At 32.7% G+C, this 18,870-nt stretch overlaps 1 protein-coding gene and 2 non-coding genes across 3 annotated transcripts; 2 read left to right on the plus strand and 1 right to left on the minus strand.

Annotated features, from left to right (window-relative positions):
• The first annotated feature begins 10,685 nt into the window (after nucleotides 1-10,685).
• LOC124923031 lies at nucleotides 10,686-10,788 on the plus strand. Its single transcript, XR_007098071.1, has one exon. It is a non-coding gene; the product is annotated as a U6 spliceosomal RNA (small nuclear RNA).
• A 558-nt stretch (nucleotides 10,789-11,346) lies between these two features.
• On the minus strand, nucleotides 11,347-11,461 carry LOC124922889. Its single transcript, XR_007097939.1, has one exon. It is a non-coding gene; the product is annotated as a U5 spliceosomal RNA (small nuclear RNA).
• Nucleotides 11,462-15,427: 3,966 nt separating this feature from the next.
• On the plus strand, nucleotides 15,428-15,975 carry LOC124929614. The gene is made up of 2 exons (XM_047470049.1): nucleotides 15,428-15,746; nucleotides 15,866-15,975. Exons 1-2 carry the CDS (start codon nucleotides 15,428-15,430, stop codon nucleotides 15,973-15,975), a joined length of 429 nt encoding a protein of 142 aa, XP_047326005.1.
• Nucleotides 15,976-18,870: the final 2,895 nt, after the last annotated feature.

Here is an 18,870-nt window from a genome sequence, read left to right on the forward strand (position 1 = left end):
GGTGGTGCAGTAGGTGTTCTTGACATCCTTTCCCAGGATGGCTCGACCGATGATGTCATTGAGAATCTGGTATTCAGCCCTTAATGATGACCGAGCTCCGTGGTCATTGACCGGATGGTTCGATCGAGAGAAGTTCAGAGATATTTCGGCTTTTAGTTCGGACGGAACATTCAGATCGGTGAGACCTTGCTTTGGAAGGTCGAAACATCTAGCAAAGTCACACTCAGAAAAATCAAACACGGTTCCCTCCAACCCTAGATTAAATGAGGGTATCAAAGTATGGAGTACCGCGGAAAACCCTTGTGTTGTGGAAGAATTCCTGAACGGTTTCAGGGAAGATGACATGTTTGTCATCTAAGAAGGGTTTTAGACCGATGTCACTACAACAAAAATGACTTTCGGCGACGCTTAAAAAGACTTCTGCCAACCTTTAAAAGCGTCGCTAAAAACATTACCGACACTTATTCTTGCGTCGCCAGAAGCAGGGTGGGCGCAAGTTTTTACCACGCTTATTTAAGCGTTGGTACAAGCGTTGCCGAAAGGCGAAAGTTTTAACAACGCTTATTTAAGCGTTGGAAAAATTAAAAAAACGTCGCTAAAAGTCTATTTTATTTTAAAACTATTTTTTTAAAATTTGTTTTTTTCTATTTTCATTTTAGATGTTATTTTTTATTTCTACTATTATCACATTTGCCCTTCATCTCTCAAGTACCTGATGAACATAACCCTAAACTCTTAGGGTGAACTCATAGTCTAGCACATTATAACCTTAAAAACATTTCAGAAACTAATGAACTCTCTCATATTTTATATACCAAAAACTTCTTCTTTTTCTCCAATGTGGGATAAATGTCATATTAACACTTCAGAGACTACTGAACTCTCTCATATTTTACTTTTAATTAAATTTAAATAATAATTAAATAAAAGACATATATTAATAATACTATAAAAAGTTTAAAAATTATGTTATATAAAAAAAATATTAATTAAATTTTAAAGTTAACAAAATTTTAAGTCAAATTTAATTTTAATAAAAATAAAAAATTAAAATAAAATATTTACAAAGTTTAAAAATAAAACATAAAAATTATTAAAATTTAGAATATTTAAATTATAAGATTTTAACAAAGTTACAAAGTTGGTATATAAAAAAAATAAAGGTGGTGGTATAGATATAAAGGTTGGCAAAAGTTTTTTTCTCTTAATTTTTACTCACGCTTAATATGAGTTGGCATATAAGGGTCGCTGAAAGTATGTTTTGTTGTAGTGTGTTTTCAAGAGACTTGATCATTTTAAACATCTCATAATGCTCTGTCCATTGAGTGGAATCAAAATCAACTTGGAGAATGTTTTGGAACTGAGATATTTTTGTCTTAGTGAAATGATTTTTGATGTTTGTGGATATTTGGTTGATATTCATCTAACTTATATATTAGTTGAAGGATGATAGTATTATCTAGTAGGTAGCAGTTAATGTAGTCTATTGACCATAGGATAAAAGGATTTGCATGAATTAAGTATGTCTACAACCTAAGGTGTGAGTCATAGGCCTTGACGTGAGAGATATCATATCTTAACGTCTTTTAAGGTATGACTATTTTTCTTAGAAAAAGTATCTTTTCAAAACAGATACATCTAAACCCAGACAGTTGTTCCGCTTTTGTTAGGAGACCAAATAATCCAAAATATATTATATTCAAACCGGTCGGTTTTCAGTCATTGGTCCCGATGCGGTTAATTAGTGAATTCTTTAGTAAATTCACAGGGAGAGTCAAATACGTGTTCCTCATCTTTAGTAAATTCTTCACAGGGAGAGTCAAATACCTATTCCTCATTTGCCATGAGACATGTGAGTTCATTATCACTGTCACTGTGAGCCCATAAAGTTCCTCCATCATCGGCTATCAGTTCTTTTTGAATTTCTTTTCCTTCACCGGTTTGTTGGTAGTTATTTCGGTGGTTTTGATCATCCGGTTTCCGGTCATCCCGTCTTGGTTTTCTGCATTCCCACCTGAAATATCTCAAACAATTGTAATTATAGCATCTAACATTAGATTTATCACAGTAGTTATTGTTTGTCGGTTGGCTTCTCTTCATGAATCTGCCAAACTTCTGTGCAAGCATTGCCATAACATCCTCGGTGAACTGTTCAGCGGTTCTGATCGGTGCAGGAGCAACCGGTTCCATGGATGTGAATAAGGCCTTTGTAGAGGTTGAAGCTGAGACTTCATCTTCAATCCTAGATCTCATTTCAAACTCATATGCTTACAGAAGGTATTCCTGTCCAAACCGTTGATGATGTGGTTTCTAGCATGGTTGTCCAGATTATTTCTTCTCCTATCTTCTTTTGTCCATTCCTCCCCATCTTTATCAATATTTATCGGTCCTTCAGTCAGGATGAACTGCATCTCGTCATCCATGGTGATTAAGTGCAGGTGCATGCGTGCCTTCCAGTTGACGAAATCATCACCTTCTAGCATTGAAGGTTTATCGAGAGTCATGCTTGCTTGAGTATTGAAACTAACTACTCTGATACCAATTGTTAGGATTTAGGTCGCGGATGGCGGACCGGGGTCTGGCAGGTTTGCACTGAAAGGTTGGCGTTTAATCCGGTTAGAGATTAACACTGGGTTTCAATACTACAAAGGCTGTCACAAACCCTTGAACCGAGTTCAAGTGCGGAAGTGGTTTGTTTCAGACTGAAGCAACACGCACACGGGATGAGTAGGACCAGATTTGAATAAAGTCGGTTTGGAGATTAGGAGGTCGGTTTGAGGCTTAGTAAATTGATAAAAGTGATGTAAATCGGTTAGGGTGGTATGGGTCGGTTAGTATGGATCGGTTAGAATGTAAATCCGGAAGAAAGTAAAGAGCAAGACAGTTTTTTATGGATGTTCGGAGATAAAACTCCTACGTCACCCTTCTTCTCGAAACCGCGAGAAGGATATTCACTAAGGAATACATACGCACAATCCGATCGAGACTTATTTACTGCTCGATAACACTCGTACAATTCTCACCGAAATTGTAATCTCACTTCAAATGCACACTTAAGATCTTTTAATTTAGAGAGATAACGACCACTTATAACATGGGTTGGTGTAGCTCTTAAATGTTTTCTATTGTAACTTGTAACTGCATTTACTCCTCTTCAGCTCCTTCTTTTATAGGTGAAATGTGCCAACGGTCACATTTCTTTTCCTTGAATCTGATTGGTTGAGTAGAGGTTCAGTGATTCAGACCTGGCGGTTTAGGCTTCTAGTGCGTAGGTCAAACCGTCTAGGTTTGTCTTTTACTTAATGTAGCACTATCGGTTGGACAGTTGCCGACACTTGGAATGTTGTGCCTCTGACTTATCCCAGAATGGAAAGATCTTCTTCAGGCGGTTTTCTGCATCCTGTAGAGTATCCTCAGACTTGCATGGATAGGGCAATGTTACAGTCTGTCTCTTTGGTATCATCTTCCGTAGATACTCAAAGTGTTTGTTTGCACCGATTTGTAGATTGTACTTAGTTTGATGTTCTTGGCTTCTTTCTCTAAGTAGCTTATTCATTAGTTTTCTGGATTGATGTATTTCGGTTTAGAATGTCTACCGGTTGTTTGAGTTAACCGGATGACTTTAGGTTTTTCATAGCTTCAGGTTTGTTCGGTTTTGGTTACATCTTTTGCCTTGTCTTCTAACCTGTCTTGTTTTCCTGATTGGTTAGGTTCTTGGCCAGTTGGGTTGCTTGATCGGTTGTATTACTTGACCGATCCTGATTCTTTAACCGTTCCTGCACAGGAAGTTTGTTTTAGTTAAGTTCTATTTAACCGGTCTAATTTTATCTAACAGAAGTGACTAGACAAAACAAAACGAAGTAGTGTCATTGACATAACAAATGTCGCAAGTCTATGTCAAAAGATGAATAAGTCCATTTATTTAGTTATATATTCCTTGAACTATTTATTATATATATTCGCTTAGATAGACACTTCGAGCATAAACTGAAATATTCTGGAACTACAAAGATAGTTATTAAATCATTATCACCGCATAAAAGTATTGCTCCAAAGTATGTTTAATTGGTTACAATTCTCTTTTGATTTTGCGCTATTAATTTCACTATTATTAGTGAGCAATGATAGAATAATTCCATCATATTTATAGACCATTCTTTATTTTCTCGAAAATGGTGATCATCCTACCGGAACTGTTCACCCAGAAATACCCTAAACGGTGCCACAATATGTACTTGAAAAATTTGAGTTCCTACTCGACTCTAGCAAGATTGCGGCCATCAAATCCATGCCAGCACCCTGAAATGAGCGGGAGGTTCGGGAATTTTTGGACAAAATTCAATATATTAGTCGCTACATTAGTAAGCTCACTTCCAATTGTGATTCTCTCTTCAAGCTTTTGAAGAAGGGTCAAAAGTTGTCTGGAGTGATACTCATTAACATGTCCTCGAGAAGGTGAAGGCGTATTTGCAATCCCTTCCTATCCTCATGTCTCTGAGGCCAGGAGTTCTTTGATTCTTCACTTCACTATCACTAAGTCATCCATAGAGAGCATTCTAGCCCAGGAGAATAAAATCAAAGAAGATGTGCCAATCTACTACATCATAAAAAGGATGACCGATTATGAGTTAAATGACTCTTCTGAGACGCATGGCGAGGGAGTTCAACAAGAAGGTCAAGCCTAGGCATCTTGTTGTCGGAGATCTTGTTTTCAAGAAGACCTGAAAGTTGTAGGATCCTAGAGGGAAGTTCCAACAGCCATGGGAGGGACCTTTTGTCATCAAACATATCTTTTCAAGAGGAGTTGTGCGTTTCACTTCTCTCGATGGCGATGAATGCTCATCCCCTTTTAATCTTGATACGCTCAAGAAATATTATGTTTGTAATGGAGAAAATGTCGTGTGTTTGATTTATTTTTATTTTCTTTCTAAAAAAATAAAGAAACAAAGAGATGTAAGAGTAAAGGATAACAACACATTGTAATTGTTAGCATACCAATATCCAGTCAAGTTTGTCCTTTATACTAAACAACTTATATTTATTTTATATTTCATTTCAGGTCCTATAAAATGAGAATAGATCCCTAGGTTATAAACAAGAAATGAATAGTGTGGAAATCTATACTCTCCTCCCTACAAATTTCCCTTTTATATTTCCCATTGAAACAAAGTCATAATCATCATGAAATCAAAACCAACATACCTTTGGCGAAAGAAAGATCAATACTATCAAATTTCTTCACATTGAGGGACTCAAATGACTATTAAAGTGTTGATGAAGGCGATACCTGCAAATGCATTCACCCTTAGTTTTGAAATCATCATTTTGTGAAACAATTATTATTACTGATAACCTTCTAGTCTGACTCTTTCTTAGAATTATTGGAGAATATGATTAGGAGAAGTTATTTGAGAAAACCTACAGCCACATGGATAAATGATTGTATCGTTAAATAATGTGGGCATTTTAAAACTATTTGTTCAAAATATAATCCTTCTGTTAAACAATCTACCTTGATACCCTGATAACATTATATGACAAAACATAATCTACTAATGGTGCTACAACAACTGTCCATCTGATCCAACAGACACAAGTTATATTTATCCATTGGTTAAAAACTAACTTTTTTAACAATACTATGTAACCCCAGTTATGTTATAGGCCTTTCCATTGATATAATATAAGCATAATGGAAAAACATAATCTACTAATAGTGCGACAACAACTGTCCATCTGATCCAACAGACACAAGTTATATTTATCCATTGGTTAAAAACTAACTTTTTTAACAATACTATGTAACCCCAGTTATGTTATAGGCCTTTCCATTGATATAATATAAGCACCAGTGGTAGAATAGTTTCCAAACATTCCATTCACTTTGGTGACTAGTACTCGTTTTCTGTACCCTGTATAAAACTGATTTTATAAATTTATATATATCAAACAAAAAAAATACTCAATAAAGACAAGAAAGTACATTGACAGGTGATAGAAAATTAAAGGAATCCAATTAGGAACAACCAAAGAATCCTTGATCGGGCATAACGATTGGGGAATTCATAACACCCTTCCTAATAAAACCTATATTAAATGTCACCATAAACAAGTAAAATTACAAGGAATTCATCCACCTCTTCCTTTCTTGTGATTGTGATGATTCTCAATACCACTGTACCAGCAAATACCAAATTCATATATATCCAAATTCGTCAAACATGTGCTTACAACAAAGAATAAATCATTTCTTGTAGAGACGAACAATGTTAAGAGATCCTCGAAAAAGATATGTATTCTTAGACGCTAATCTAATACCAGGACTATTGTTTGTTGTTTGATTATAAACGACCTCTGTCTCAGTTTAATTGAAAGATTTGTATGATTTATAAGCAGATGCAGAATTCAAACACACGATAATGGATATTGCTTCAGCCCTAATTTATTGGGATTCAAATTAGTTCAAGTTGTATCCCTGTAGCTAAATCAGAATTATGTGACCACTTTCATCATCACACTATAATGCAGGCACGAATATTATTACACAAACAAACATATCAAGGGAAAACATATTATGACTTGGGAAATTAAAGGTTGCGAGCTAATCATCTGGATTTTATACAAACTATATACATGTGAGTGCGCTTGTAAGTTGTAATTTGTATGGAGAGTACAACAGCTCACTCATAAAGATGGTTCAACTAAATAAGTCAAATATATATTCTAATTCATCCATAAAACAAAGAAGTATAACTATTTCTCACTCATAAAGATGGTTTAATCATCTAGTGTAGTGATAACAACCTAGCATCAAAATCCAACTGAAAATATCCAACTGAAAATAACTGAGAAATCCAAAACACTATAACAAGGGGTAAATCTATGAGCCAGACATGAAAAATAAAACCAGTGACCTAAATAAATCGCATATAAACCTCGTTGCATCCTTAAAACAGATAAGTAGAACCATTTATCACTCAAAAGACTTCCAAGACCCGCAGATGAAGGAAAACCCTAATAGTCGGAGAAGAATGTAACAAACCTCGTGGGTGCGATAATCTGGCTGCGAGAGTCAAGGGATGATAGTGCAGATGAAGGCAAGCCCTAATGGTTGAAGAAGAATGTAACTAACCTCGTGCGTACGACAATCTGGCTACAGAGAGTAAAAGGATGATACCACGGAAATCTGGTTGTAGAGAGTAGAAGGATGATAGTCTTATTAACACAGACAGAAGGATTTTTTAGGTTAGAAAGAATTGGTCAGCTTAGAAAGAAAATGAGTTAGGCTTGATAATTAAAAACTGATTCTAGTTCTAAAATACATATATATAAATTAAAATTTTATTATTAAATATAATATAATGTTTAATTTATTTAATTTTGGTTTATATTAGTTTTTACTTTTAATTTAATTAATTTTAAATACTTAAATAAAAGACAAATGTTAATAAAAAAATTAATAATGTTATAAAATTTTTAAAATGTATGAATTAAATTTTAGTGTAAATAAAATTTTAAGTCAAATTTTATTTTAAAATTTTAAAATAGTGATATAAAATATTTATAAAGTTTAAAAATAAAACATAAAAATTATTAAGTTTATAATAGTTAAATTTCAAGGTTTTTAACAAAGTTTGTATATAAAAAAAATAAATGTGGTTGTAAAGTATAAAGGTTGCCAAAAGTTTTTACTTTTTTAATTTTTACCCACGCTTAATAAGCGTTGGCATATAAAGGTGGCTAAAAGTGTGTTTTGTTGTAGTGCATTTTTGAGAAAAATAAAGAATGGTCTATAAATATAATAGAATTATTCTATTATTACTCACGAATAATAGTGAAATCAACAGCGCAGAGTAAAAAGAGAATTATAACCAATTAAACATACTTTATGAGCAATGCTTTTATGCGGTGCTAATGATTTAATAATTATCTTTGTAGTTCCAGAATATTTCAGTTTATGTTCGAAGTGTCAATCTAAACAAATAAATGGACTTATTCATCTTTTGAAAAAGACTTGTGACATCTGTTATGTCAATGACACTACTTCGTTTCGTTTTATCTAATCACTTTTTTTTTTGTGAAAGTTGCTTTTCTATTCGAAATATATATTCAAAAAAATGGTTTCTTAATTACAATATTGATTTAGACCCTCAATTCTCTTTTCTATAATCACTTTTAATACCTGTTCCGGAACGATAGGACAAACAATTATGTTATTACTAAACTTGTTGAAGAGATGAAATAGAACCAAGTTATATCTTTTTTAATGAGAGGTTGAATCGAACTACGAATTAAATCAGTTTCTCGTAAACAAAGAGCACAATGCAAATAGTTTATGCAACTTCAACATCGATTGGTAAACGTGATTTTAAAAAAATCTATTAGATCGTGTTCTTTCTCTGCTTGTTTTTTGTTTTTGAACCGATGTGGGCCTTCTTTACATTCTTTCATAATTATTAATTATTAACATGTCTTTTATGATAAAATAAATTAATGAAAATTATAATAATATTATATATTTAAATTTAACTTTTTGTAAAACTAATAATTTTTAACTAATATTTAATTTTTTTTCAAGTATCTTATATAAGAGTTATAATATGATTTAATTGAGTTATACAAAGACCTTACTTTGCTGGTCTAGGATATGATTAAATTAAGTTATAAAATCTATATTTGTAAACACAACTATAATCTTATCGAATCAAGTTTTGGATTATTTATATATTATTTTAATTTATCAGAGTTTAAATTTTAAATTTTTCTTATTGACAAAAATTTAAATCATATTATTTATTAATGTATTGTTTGAATTATATTTTATTTTTATTTTTTTTGTAATAAATAAAAGTATTTCACTCTTTATTTGGCATAATTCCTTTGAATTGTAATCCTTCAAAATTATTTTCGTTTAGATGCGCAGATTAATGTTTTACATCATAGTTAATTGTGTTCAAAATCAAATTCTTACATCCTAATTGTTCTATGCATGACAAGGGACCTTATCTTCTCTTGCCCCCGCTCTTGAGAAGTCATTTAGTTAGAGGAGCGAATAAAAAAGGGACAAAGGCCATACTAACTAGAAGCCACAACATGTCTTCTATTTTTTTCATTTTAACAAGTTAGTTAGTTTGAGAAAAAAAATCAAAATTAAAGTGTTTTTAGTGAAAATCAAATATTTAAAATAAAACTCTTTTTATTGGAGCTAAACTAATAAATCATTGTAATAGTTTTTTTATTAACATTTATATATAAGTTTGATAAAATAATATACTTAAAACTATCAAATTCTTGAAAATATTATTGAATTATCCTATTCTTTAAATAAAAGAAGAAAAAACAATTAGGCTCAATAATGACAAAAAAAAAGTGTGATGTCCCACATTGTTAGATGAAGTGAAAATAAGGATCCGGTATTATTATAAGAGGGGAGTTGGTAATTAGAAAAAATTACGAAACAAAGCACTGAACACAAAGCGAACTATTATTTCACCTTTTACTAAAGAATACCGTAGAAGATTTTTAATCGACATAACCCAAAAAATAGAAGTAATACTCCAAATAATACACTAAATACCAGCGACACATACTACATCGTCTCCACCTCCTTAAGACACATACTACATCGACTAACTAAGATAAAACACTTACATATATATTTATCGTCAGTTAGAATACCATTCTGGATCACACTTCTCTAACTAAATGATTGAGTCTTCGTGAGAGCGGGTGCAAGAGAAGATAAGGTCCTTAGTCATGCGAAAAACAATTAGGGAGTATGTTGTCAGACAAAGAGTGAAATACTTTTATTTATTACAAATTTTTTAAGTATAATTCAAATAATACATTAATAAATAATATGAAATAAATTTTCGTAGATAAGAAAAATTCAAAGTTTAAACTCAATTGTAGAGTGCCTCCTATTAGAGGACCTAACAAAAATAGGCGTATGCCACGTATTGCAAATAAAAGGAGAAAGAATAGTTTGCTTTGTCTTCAGTGTTTGGCTTCATAATTTTTTGTAATCACCAACTCCCCTCTTATAATAATATAGAATCCTTATTTTCACTCCATCTAACAATGTGGGACAACACACTTTGAGGCTAATGTTGTTTTTTCTTCTTTTATTTAAAGAATAGGATAATTCAATAATACTTTCAAGAATTTGATACTTTTAACTATATATTATTTTATCAAATATTAATAAAAAACTATTACAATGATTTATTAGTATAGCTCCAATAAAAAGAGTTTAATTTTTAACATTTGATTTTCCCTAAAAACGCTTTAATTTGGATTGAAGGGACCTAACGACCGTAAACTACGTATATTTTTTTTTCATATTATTATCATTCTAGCCGGGTAAATTTTATGGAAATAACTTAGCTCGACTAGATTTTAAATCCTAGCTCTGCCCTTGGACACCTTATATACATGACATAATGGGTAGCTCCCCATTCTTTTTCTCTCATAAAATCAATATTCCCTCAAAAGAAAAAACCCTATAAATTGAGGGCATACTTTGAAATACCCTCATTCTCTATATAGAACACATGCGTTCCTAGAAAAACACTCTAGTAGCGATCACAAAAAATAGCAGTTGTCCATTCATTTTCTAAAATTGATCCTACATCGCTCCTCTAACTTAAGAATGAAGTCTTTTTAAAAATGAGAGAGATGGTTATGTCCCTTCGGGGACATTCGATAAAATTTGAACGATACAGAGAAGATTAGCATGGCCCCTGCGCAAGAATTACACGCACAAATCGAGAAATGGTCCAAATTATTTTTACCCTTTTTCCTCTCCGAAGCGTACGCCGACGACCGAAGGGAAAATAGTGTAGTTTTATGTTGTGTACTTTACCGGTTTGCACACAATGACATTTGTTGATTTTTTTCCTCAAACTAACTAACTTATTAAGATGGAAAAATAAAAGACATGTTGTGGCTCCTAGTTAGTAGGGTCTTCGTCCCTTTTTCATTCGCTCCTCTAACTAAATGATTGAGTCTTTTCGAGAGCGGGGCAAGAGAAGATAAGGTCCCTTGTCATGCATAGAACAATTAGAATGTAAGAAGTTATTTTTGAAGAGAATTAACTATGGTGTAAAAAATTAATCTGCTGCGCATCTAAACGAAAATAATTTTGAAGGATTACAATTAAAATGGAGCATCTAAACGAAAATAATTTTGAAGGATTACAATTAAAAGGGAGTATGACAGATAAAGAGTGAAATACTTTTATTTATTACAATTTTTTGAAGTATAATTCAAATAATACGTTAATAATTATTATGAATTAAATTTTTGTAGATAAGAAAAATTCAAAGTGTAAACTCAATTGTAGGGTGCATCTGATTAGAGGACCAAACATAAATAGGCGTATGCCACATATTGCAAAGAACACACGGTATTCTTTAGTAAAAGGCGAAAGAATAGTTCGCTTTGTGTTCAATGCTTGGCTTCTTAATTTTTTCTAATTACCAACTCCCCTCTTATAATAATACCGGATCCTTATTATCACTTCATCTAACAATGTGGGACATCACACTTTTTTTTTGTCATTATTGAGCCTAATTGTTTTTTCTTCTTTTATTTAAAGAATAGGATAATTCAATAATATTTTCAAGAATTTGATAGTTTTAAGTATATTATTTTATCAAACTTATATATAAATGTTAATAACAAAACTATTACAATGATTTATTAGTTTAGCTCCAATAAAAAGAGTTTTATTTTAAATATTTGATTTTCACTAAAAACACTTTAATTTTGATTTTTTTTCTCAAACTAACTAACTTATTAAAATGAAAAAAATAGAAGACATGTTGTGGCTTCTAGTTAGTATGGCCTTTGTCCCTTTTTTATTCGCTCCTCTAACTAAATGACTTCTCAAGAGAGGGGGAAAGAGAAGATAAGGTCCCTTGTCATGTATAGAACAATTAGGATGTAAGAATTTGATTTTGAACACAATTAACTATGATGTAAAAAATTAATTTGCGCATCCTTCAAAATAATTTTGAAGGATTACAATTCAAAGGAAGTATGCCAAATAAAGAGTGAAATATTTTTATTTATTACAAAATAAATAAAATAAAGTATAATTCAAACAATACATTAATAAATAATATGAATTAAATTTTCGTCAAAAATTTAAAATTTAAACTCTGCTAAATTAAAAAAATATATAAATATTCTAAAACATGATTTGATAAGATTATAGTTGTGTTTACAAATATAGATTTTATAACTCAATTTAATCATATTATAACTCTTATATAAGATACTTGAAAAAAAAATTGAATATTGGTTAAAAATTATTAGTTTTACAATAAGTTAAATTTAAATATATAATATTATTTTATGACAAAAGAAAGGTTAATAATTAATAATTGTTAAAGAATGTAAAGAAGTCCCACATCGGTTCAAAAACAAAAAACAAGCATAAGCATAGAAAGAACACGATCTAATAGATTTTTTTTAAAGCACGTTTACCTACCGTTGTTGAAGTTGCATAAACTATTTGTGTTGTGCTCTTTGTTGACGAGAAACTATTTGTGTTGTGCTCTTTTATTAGGAAGGATGTTATGAATTCCCCAATTGTTATGCCCGATCAAGGCTTCTTTGGTTGTTCCTAATTGGATTCCTTTAATTTTCTATCACCTGTCAATGTACTTTCTTGTCTTTATTGAGTATTTTTTTTGTTTGATATGTATAAACTTATAAAATCAGTTTTATACAGGGTACAGAAAATGAGCATTAGTCACTAAGGTGAATGGAATGTTTGGAAACTATTCTACCACTTGTGCTTATATTATATCAATGGAAAGGCCTATAACATAACTGGGGTTACATAGTATTGTTAAAAAAGTTAGTTTTTAACCAATGGATAAATATAACTTGTGTCTATTGGATCAGATGGACAGTTGTTGTCGCACCATTAGTAGATTATGTTTTGTCACTATGCTTATATTATATTAATGGAAATGCCTATAACATAACTGGGGTTACATAGTATTGTTAAAAAAGTTAGTTTTTAACCAATGGATAAATATAACTTGTGTCTGTTGGATCAGATGGACAGTTGTTGTCGCACCATTAGTAGATTATGTTTTTCCATATAATGTTATCAGGATTTATATCAAGGTAGATTGTTTAACAGAAGGATTATATTTTGAACGAATAGTTTTAAAATGCCCACATTAGTTAACGATACAATCATTTATCCATGTGGCTGTAGGTTTTCTCCAATAACTTCTCCTAATCTTATTCTCCAATAATTCTAAGAAAGAGTCAGACTAGAAGGTTAGTATTCAGTAATAATAATTGTTTTACAAAATGATGATTTCAAAACTAAGGGTGAATGCATTTGCAGGTATCGCCTTCATCAGCACTTGAATTGTCATTTGAGTCCCTCAATGTGAAGAAATTTGATAGTATTGATCATTATTTCGCCAAAGGTATATTGGTTTTGATTTCATGGTGATTATGACTTTGTTTCAATAAGAAATATAAAAGGGAACTTTGTAGGGAGGAGAGTATCCACACTATTCATTTCTTTCCTATAACCTAGAGATCTATTCTCATTTTATAGGACCTGAAATGAAATATAAAATAAATATAAGTTGTTTAGTATAAAGGACAAACTTGACTGGATATTGGTTTTCTAACAATTACAGTGTGTTGTTATCCTTTACTCTTACATCTCTTTGTGAAAATTTTCTTGTTATGATCCATATAGATCGCATTGACAGGATGGTGAATTCCATAGGCATGTCGGAGGAGATTTCTCCCTCACTCAAGCACATAGTGAATCTATTTGATGAAAGTAGTCAAAGGTCACCCATTATGTTTACTTCAGTTGATAGTGTAAATGAAGAATTTCATGAAACTTACAACATTAATGATATTGCTGAGTTGGATGATACTGGAATTGAAGATTTTGCAACATGTGGTTTTGAGAATGAAGATTCGAATGGGGAAGACCCTATTTCCGGAGGTGATTATAAGGATGTCTTTCAAACCTTCTTAACTTATGTCATTTGGGTTAAATGTTTAAAATATTATAAAAATAAAGTATTTGGTTGATTATTTGAATGAATTAATTCATGGTGGGAAATATTTGTATTATTTCCAAATAACCTTTCATCAAACATGGCCCAGAATTATGTAATATCCTTTTGTCCTAGCATTGAAAAAGAGTAAAGGATGATTCTTTACAACAGTTCTGGTTGAATTTTGCAGGAGAATGAATCATCTATTTTTCAACCCTTATTGTGGAAGATAGAATAGAGAATGTGAGGAATATTTGTTTCTGAGTTTGAGACTTAATTTAAAACACAATGCCCGGGCGGGTCCTGATCATAGGAAGTATCAGAAGGTAGGTAGGCCTTAGAAGCTTATGGAAGGAATATTACAATTACCGTTCTCAATTTCGCTCCTAAGATAAATTCTAAGGCATCCTCCCCGTGTTGTTTTTTCTCTGCTCAGTACATGATAAAAGATGTTCACTTCTTCAACCACATCAATGTTTGATGTCCTAAAATTTTCACAAGATTTCGTAAAGCCAGATTCTATCCAATTCACCGACCCAAACTCTGAAACAGTTTTAGAGTTCATGTAACTGATTACAATTGTAAAAGGTGAAACTGAATTCACTTGATGAATCAGACAGTACAGCCGTAGCATACCATCTTCTTCGTCGTAAATTGCCCATATCTGCTTTGCCTTGAAGCATTCCTCAGACCTTTCATTGTCAAAGTTGTGAAAATCAGAGTCAGGAACCGTCATGTCGCATTAATATCCTCCTCATCACCACTGATTGAAGCTCCACTGTGCCAGAAATTGTGGCAGTACTAGGCTAGTTAGAAACCACCACCTCTCCTTCTCCTCCTTCTCCTTCTTCTCCTTCTCGGTTCGTTCACTGAGCATGGAAAATATATTCCATGCTTCCGATAGAAGCTTAAATGCCCTATCTGCCCCAACAGTTTTGTTGTAATAAGAGTTAAGTACACAACACATCTCCTTATACTGTTTGATGAGCCTAGCCTTAACGGCAGATGGTTTTAGACCAAAAATTGCATAGAAATCAATTTCCCCTTTGAATTTTGTCTTAGATGCAACATACACATACAATGTAGTTTTCATTTCTTTTGTACCCTCCAAGCTTGGACAAAGAATTTGAGCTCTCAAAGCATAGCTACTTGCGCCATTGTAGTCTTTCTCAACAAATCTTTTCGACCGCCATTGTAGCCTCTTCCTCTATCACCCTGGTAGCCACCTCTTCCTTAATTTCCTTAATTTCTGTAGGAGTCCCCTCTTCCGCCATAGGTGCCACCTCTACCTCCCTAGCAGCCTCCTCTTCCGCCATAGGTGCCACCTCTACCTCCAAGTGATTTCAGTCTCACCGTTTAAAGTTGCAATCAGTTACATGAACTCCAAAACTGATGCGGAGTTCGGATCAGTGAATTGGATAGAATCTGGCTTTACGAAATCTTGTGGAAATTTTAGGACAACAAACATTGATGTGGTTGAAGATGTGGACATCTTTTCTCATGTATTGTGCAGAGAAAAAATAAAACGGGGAGGATGCCTTAGAATATATCCTAGGGGCGGAGATATATGGGCCATATATAAGAACTGGTCATCGGAATGGAACAGGGAGACCCCCTCTGAAGTTAGGCATCAATATGAGATGGTGGAAGTTATGATGGATTATGATGAAGAAGATGGAGTGCATGAGTCCACAGGTGAAAGTAGATGGTTACAGGACTATGTATGGGAGGAACCTAGATAAGGGTTCCATTTGTTGGGTTTTGAAGAAGGAAATGTTGAGATTCTCACATCGTGTTCCTTCTTGGCGAATTAGAGGTGGAGAAAGGACTGATGATCTGCCAGAATGCTGTTGGGATCTGGATCCTTCAACAGCAGCAAAAACAAGAAGAAGCTGAAGCTGGGAAACATAAAGTGATATCTTAACTTACATTCCATCCCCCAATTGAAAAGATTATGAACTGTTTGTTGTTTCTTATGATTGTTTGTTCCTGACTGTGTACTTGAGTGATTACAAATGGATGGCCAAAACTATTATAGGTTGTTTCATTGTTGTTGATGATGTTTTTGATTTTGACATGTGAGAATTATTCTAAATGTCAAATTAAAGTTGAACAGTGGGTTAATTTATTGTTTAATATTAATTAATTTATTTTTTCTATCAAAAATTGTATTAACATTTATGTTGGTAAAAATATTTCTTAAAAATATTTAAAATTATTATTTCAACATGATTTCATTAATTTATAAATTAATTTTTCTTTTTATATTTTACTGATTTAATTAACCATATATTCTACAACATTTTTACAATAGTTTCATATATCTTAATAATAAATATAGTAATTTCAAATGTATATATTTTATAATACATAACAATTATATATTTTAAATATTCACAATTAATTTACAAACTTATCTTGCAAGACCATTTGCAATTAATAGGTATTTTTTTAAATAATTTATACATTTAATTTACTTGCTATATATTTTGTCATATATATAAAATTTATATCTTAAATTTTAACAATAATTTTAGCCATTTAATAACATGATTTGCAATAACTTTACAATGTATATTTAAGTTTTTTTTTCAATTAGTTTATTAATAGTATTTGTTAGTAATAGAAAATATGTATTTTTTAAATTTAGATTAATGGATATAATCAGGTCCTGATGGCGCCTGAAAACAAGGAGAAAACTACTTTCATCATAGAGGTCGGTGTCTTTTGCAATCAAGTGATGCCCTTTGGACTAAAGAACAATGGAGCTACGTATCAGAAAGCAACCATAATTCACAACTATTCTCCACGACATAATCCACAAGAAAGTCAAGGTCTACATTGATGATATCATTGTCAAATCCAAGAATCGAGCTGAACATATCACGAACTTGGAGAAATTCCTTTAGAGGATTTGGAAATACCATCTCTGTTTAAATCAAATGAAGTGCACCTTCGGTGTCACTACTGGTAAGATGATAATATTTCTGATTACTCAAAGTGGAATAGAAGTCGACTCTAGCAAAATTGCGGCCTTCACAGCCATGACATCACCCCAAAATGAGCGAGAGGTTTGAAGATTTTTGGACAAAATTCAATATATTAGTCGCTACATTAGTAATCTCACTTACACTTGCGATCATCTCTTCAAGCATCTTAAGAAGGGTCAAAAGTTGTTTGGAGTGATACTCATTAACATGTCCTCGAGAAGGTGAAGGCGTATTTGTAATCCCTTCCTATCCTCATGTCTTTAAGGCCAGGAGTTTCTTTGATTCTTCACTTCACTATCACTAAGTCATCCATGGGGAGCATTCTAGTCTAGGAGAATGAAATCAAAGAAGAGGTGGCAATCTACTACATCAGCAAAATGATGACCGATTATGAGTTAAATGACTCTTCTGTGGAGAAGGTCTATTGGGCACTAGCCTAGGTAACGAAGAGGTTGCGCCATTCATCAGCAAAATGATGACCACCGATTATGAGTTAAATTACTCTTTTGTGGAGAAGGTTTGTTGGGCACTAGCCTGGGTAGAGAAGAGGTTGCACCATTATATACAAGCTCACCCAATCAAGCTAGTGTCAAAACTTGATCTCATTCGTTTCTTGTTTCAAAGAATCCCAACACTATATTAGAAAGCTGAAGATCAAATGAGATCTCATTTGAAAACTAAAGAAATATATACTTCAATTATAAAATATAAATTCATTCATATTTTCATTTTCTATCTATCCAGTCAAATTTAATTTGACATGTAAAATAATTCTCACATGTCAAAATTAAAAACACCAGCAACAATAAAGAAACAACAGTTTTCAGACAAAGAAACAACCAACCTATAAAAGTTTTGGCCATCCATCTATAAATCTCTCAAGTACACAATAAGGAAAAATCATAAGAAAAAAAAAAACAGTTTATAATCTACTATTGGGGGGTGGGGTGTAAGTTATGATATCACTTTAAGTTTCCAGCTTCAGCTTTCTTCTTCTTCGTAGATCGCCCATATCTGCTTCTCCTTAAAACATTGCTCAGACCTATCATTGTCAAAATTGTGAAAATCAGAGTTAGGAATCGTCTTGTGCACTGATGCCCTCCTCCTCACCACTGATTGAAGCCCAACTGTGCTGAAATTGTGAAAATCAGAGTTAGGAATCGTCTTGTGTACTAGGTTTGTTAGACACCACCACCTCTCCTCCTGATGATTCTGCTGCTGCTGCTTTCTGAGGTAAATTTGCTAGGTTTTCTTCAGTGCAGGTACTTCAGCGTCAGCTTTCCTTATCTCTGGCAACTTCTTTCTTAATTCAGACAATGCCCTATTAATTAATAACTTTTCTGAGTCAAAAATTGACACTGATGGTCCCATATCTGATAGATTATTTGAAGGCGTTTCTACGCCTGTGTCATCCAGACTCTTTCTCCTTGAGGGCTTGCCCAGTTTGGAAGGCTCGTGAAGAGATCTCGTGCTTTTATTTCCATTCCCTAAAGGGTGTGCCTCGGGAGGGATGGTTATATTTGTATCAACAACCTCCACTGAAGATTCAGAATACGATTTCTGCTTAGATTTAGATACAACGACTCCATTTGTGCATGGTTGGGATATTTGTAATAGTCCCAAGTTGATCTGCATAACCGTTTTCAGGAGCAGGAAAATTTTGACAATCACGAAAAGGATACGAGCCATCTGGAGGTCCTATCCCTTCGTTAATTGCCATGAAAACACCACGACAATTCTTGCAGGATAGTTTTTTGTTCACGTACTTCAGGAGATAGGAGATACTCATACTGAACGTTACAAGCGGTGCATTTTGTCCAAAAGGAATC

The sequence above is a fragment of the Impatiens glandulifera genome, chromosome 1 (assembly GCF_907164915.1).
Source record: "Impatiens glandulifera chromosome 1, dImpGla2.1, whole genome shotgun sequence".
In the NCBI taxonomy this organism is placed as follows: Eukaryota; Viridiplantae; Streptophyta; class Magnoliopsida; order Ericales; family Balsaminaceae; genus Impatiens; species Impatiens glandulifera.

Bases quoted from the DNA above. Each gene is read 5' to 3' on its own strand.
- LOC124929614 (XM_047470049.1), top strand. From the start codon at position 15,428: ATGAACTCCAAAACTGATGCGGAGTTCGGATCAGTGAATTGGATAGAA. The intron at 15,747-15,865 runs GTGAAAGTAGAT...TTGGCGAATTAG, and splicing joins TGGAGTGCATGAGTCCACAG to AGGTGGAGAAAGGACTGATG.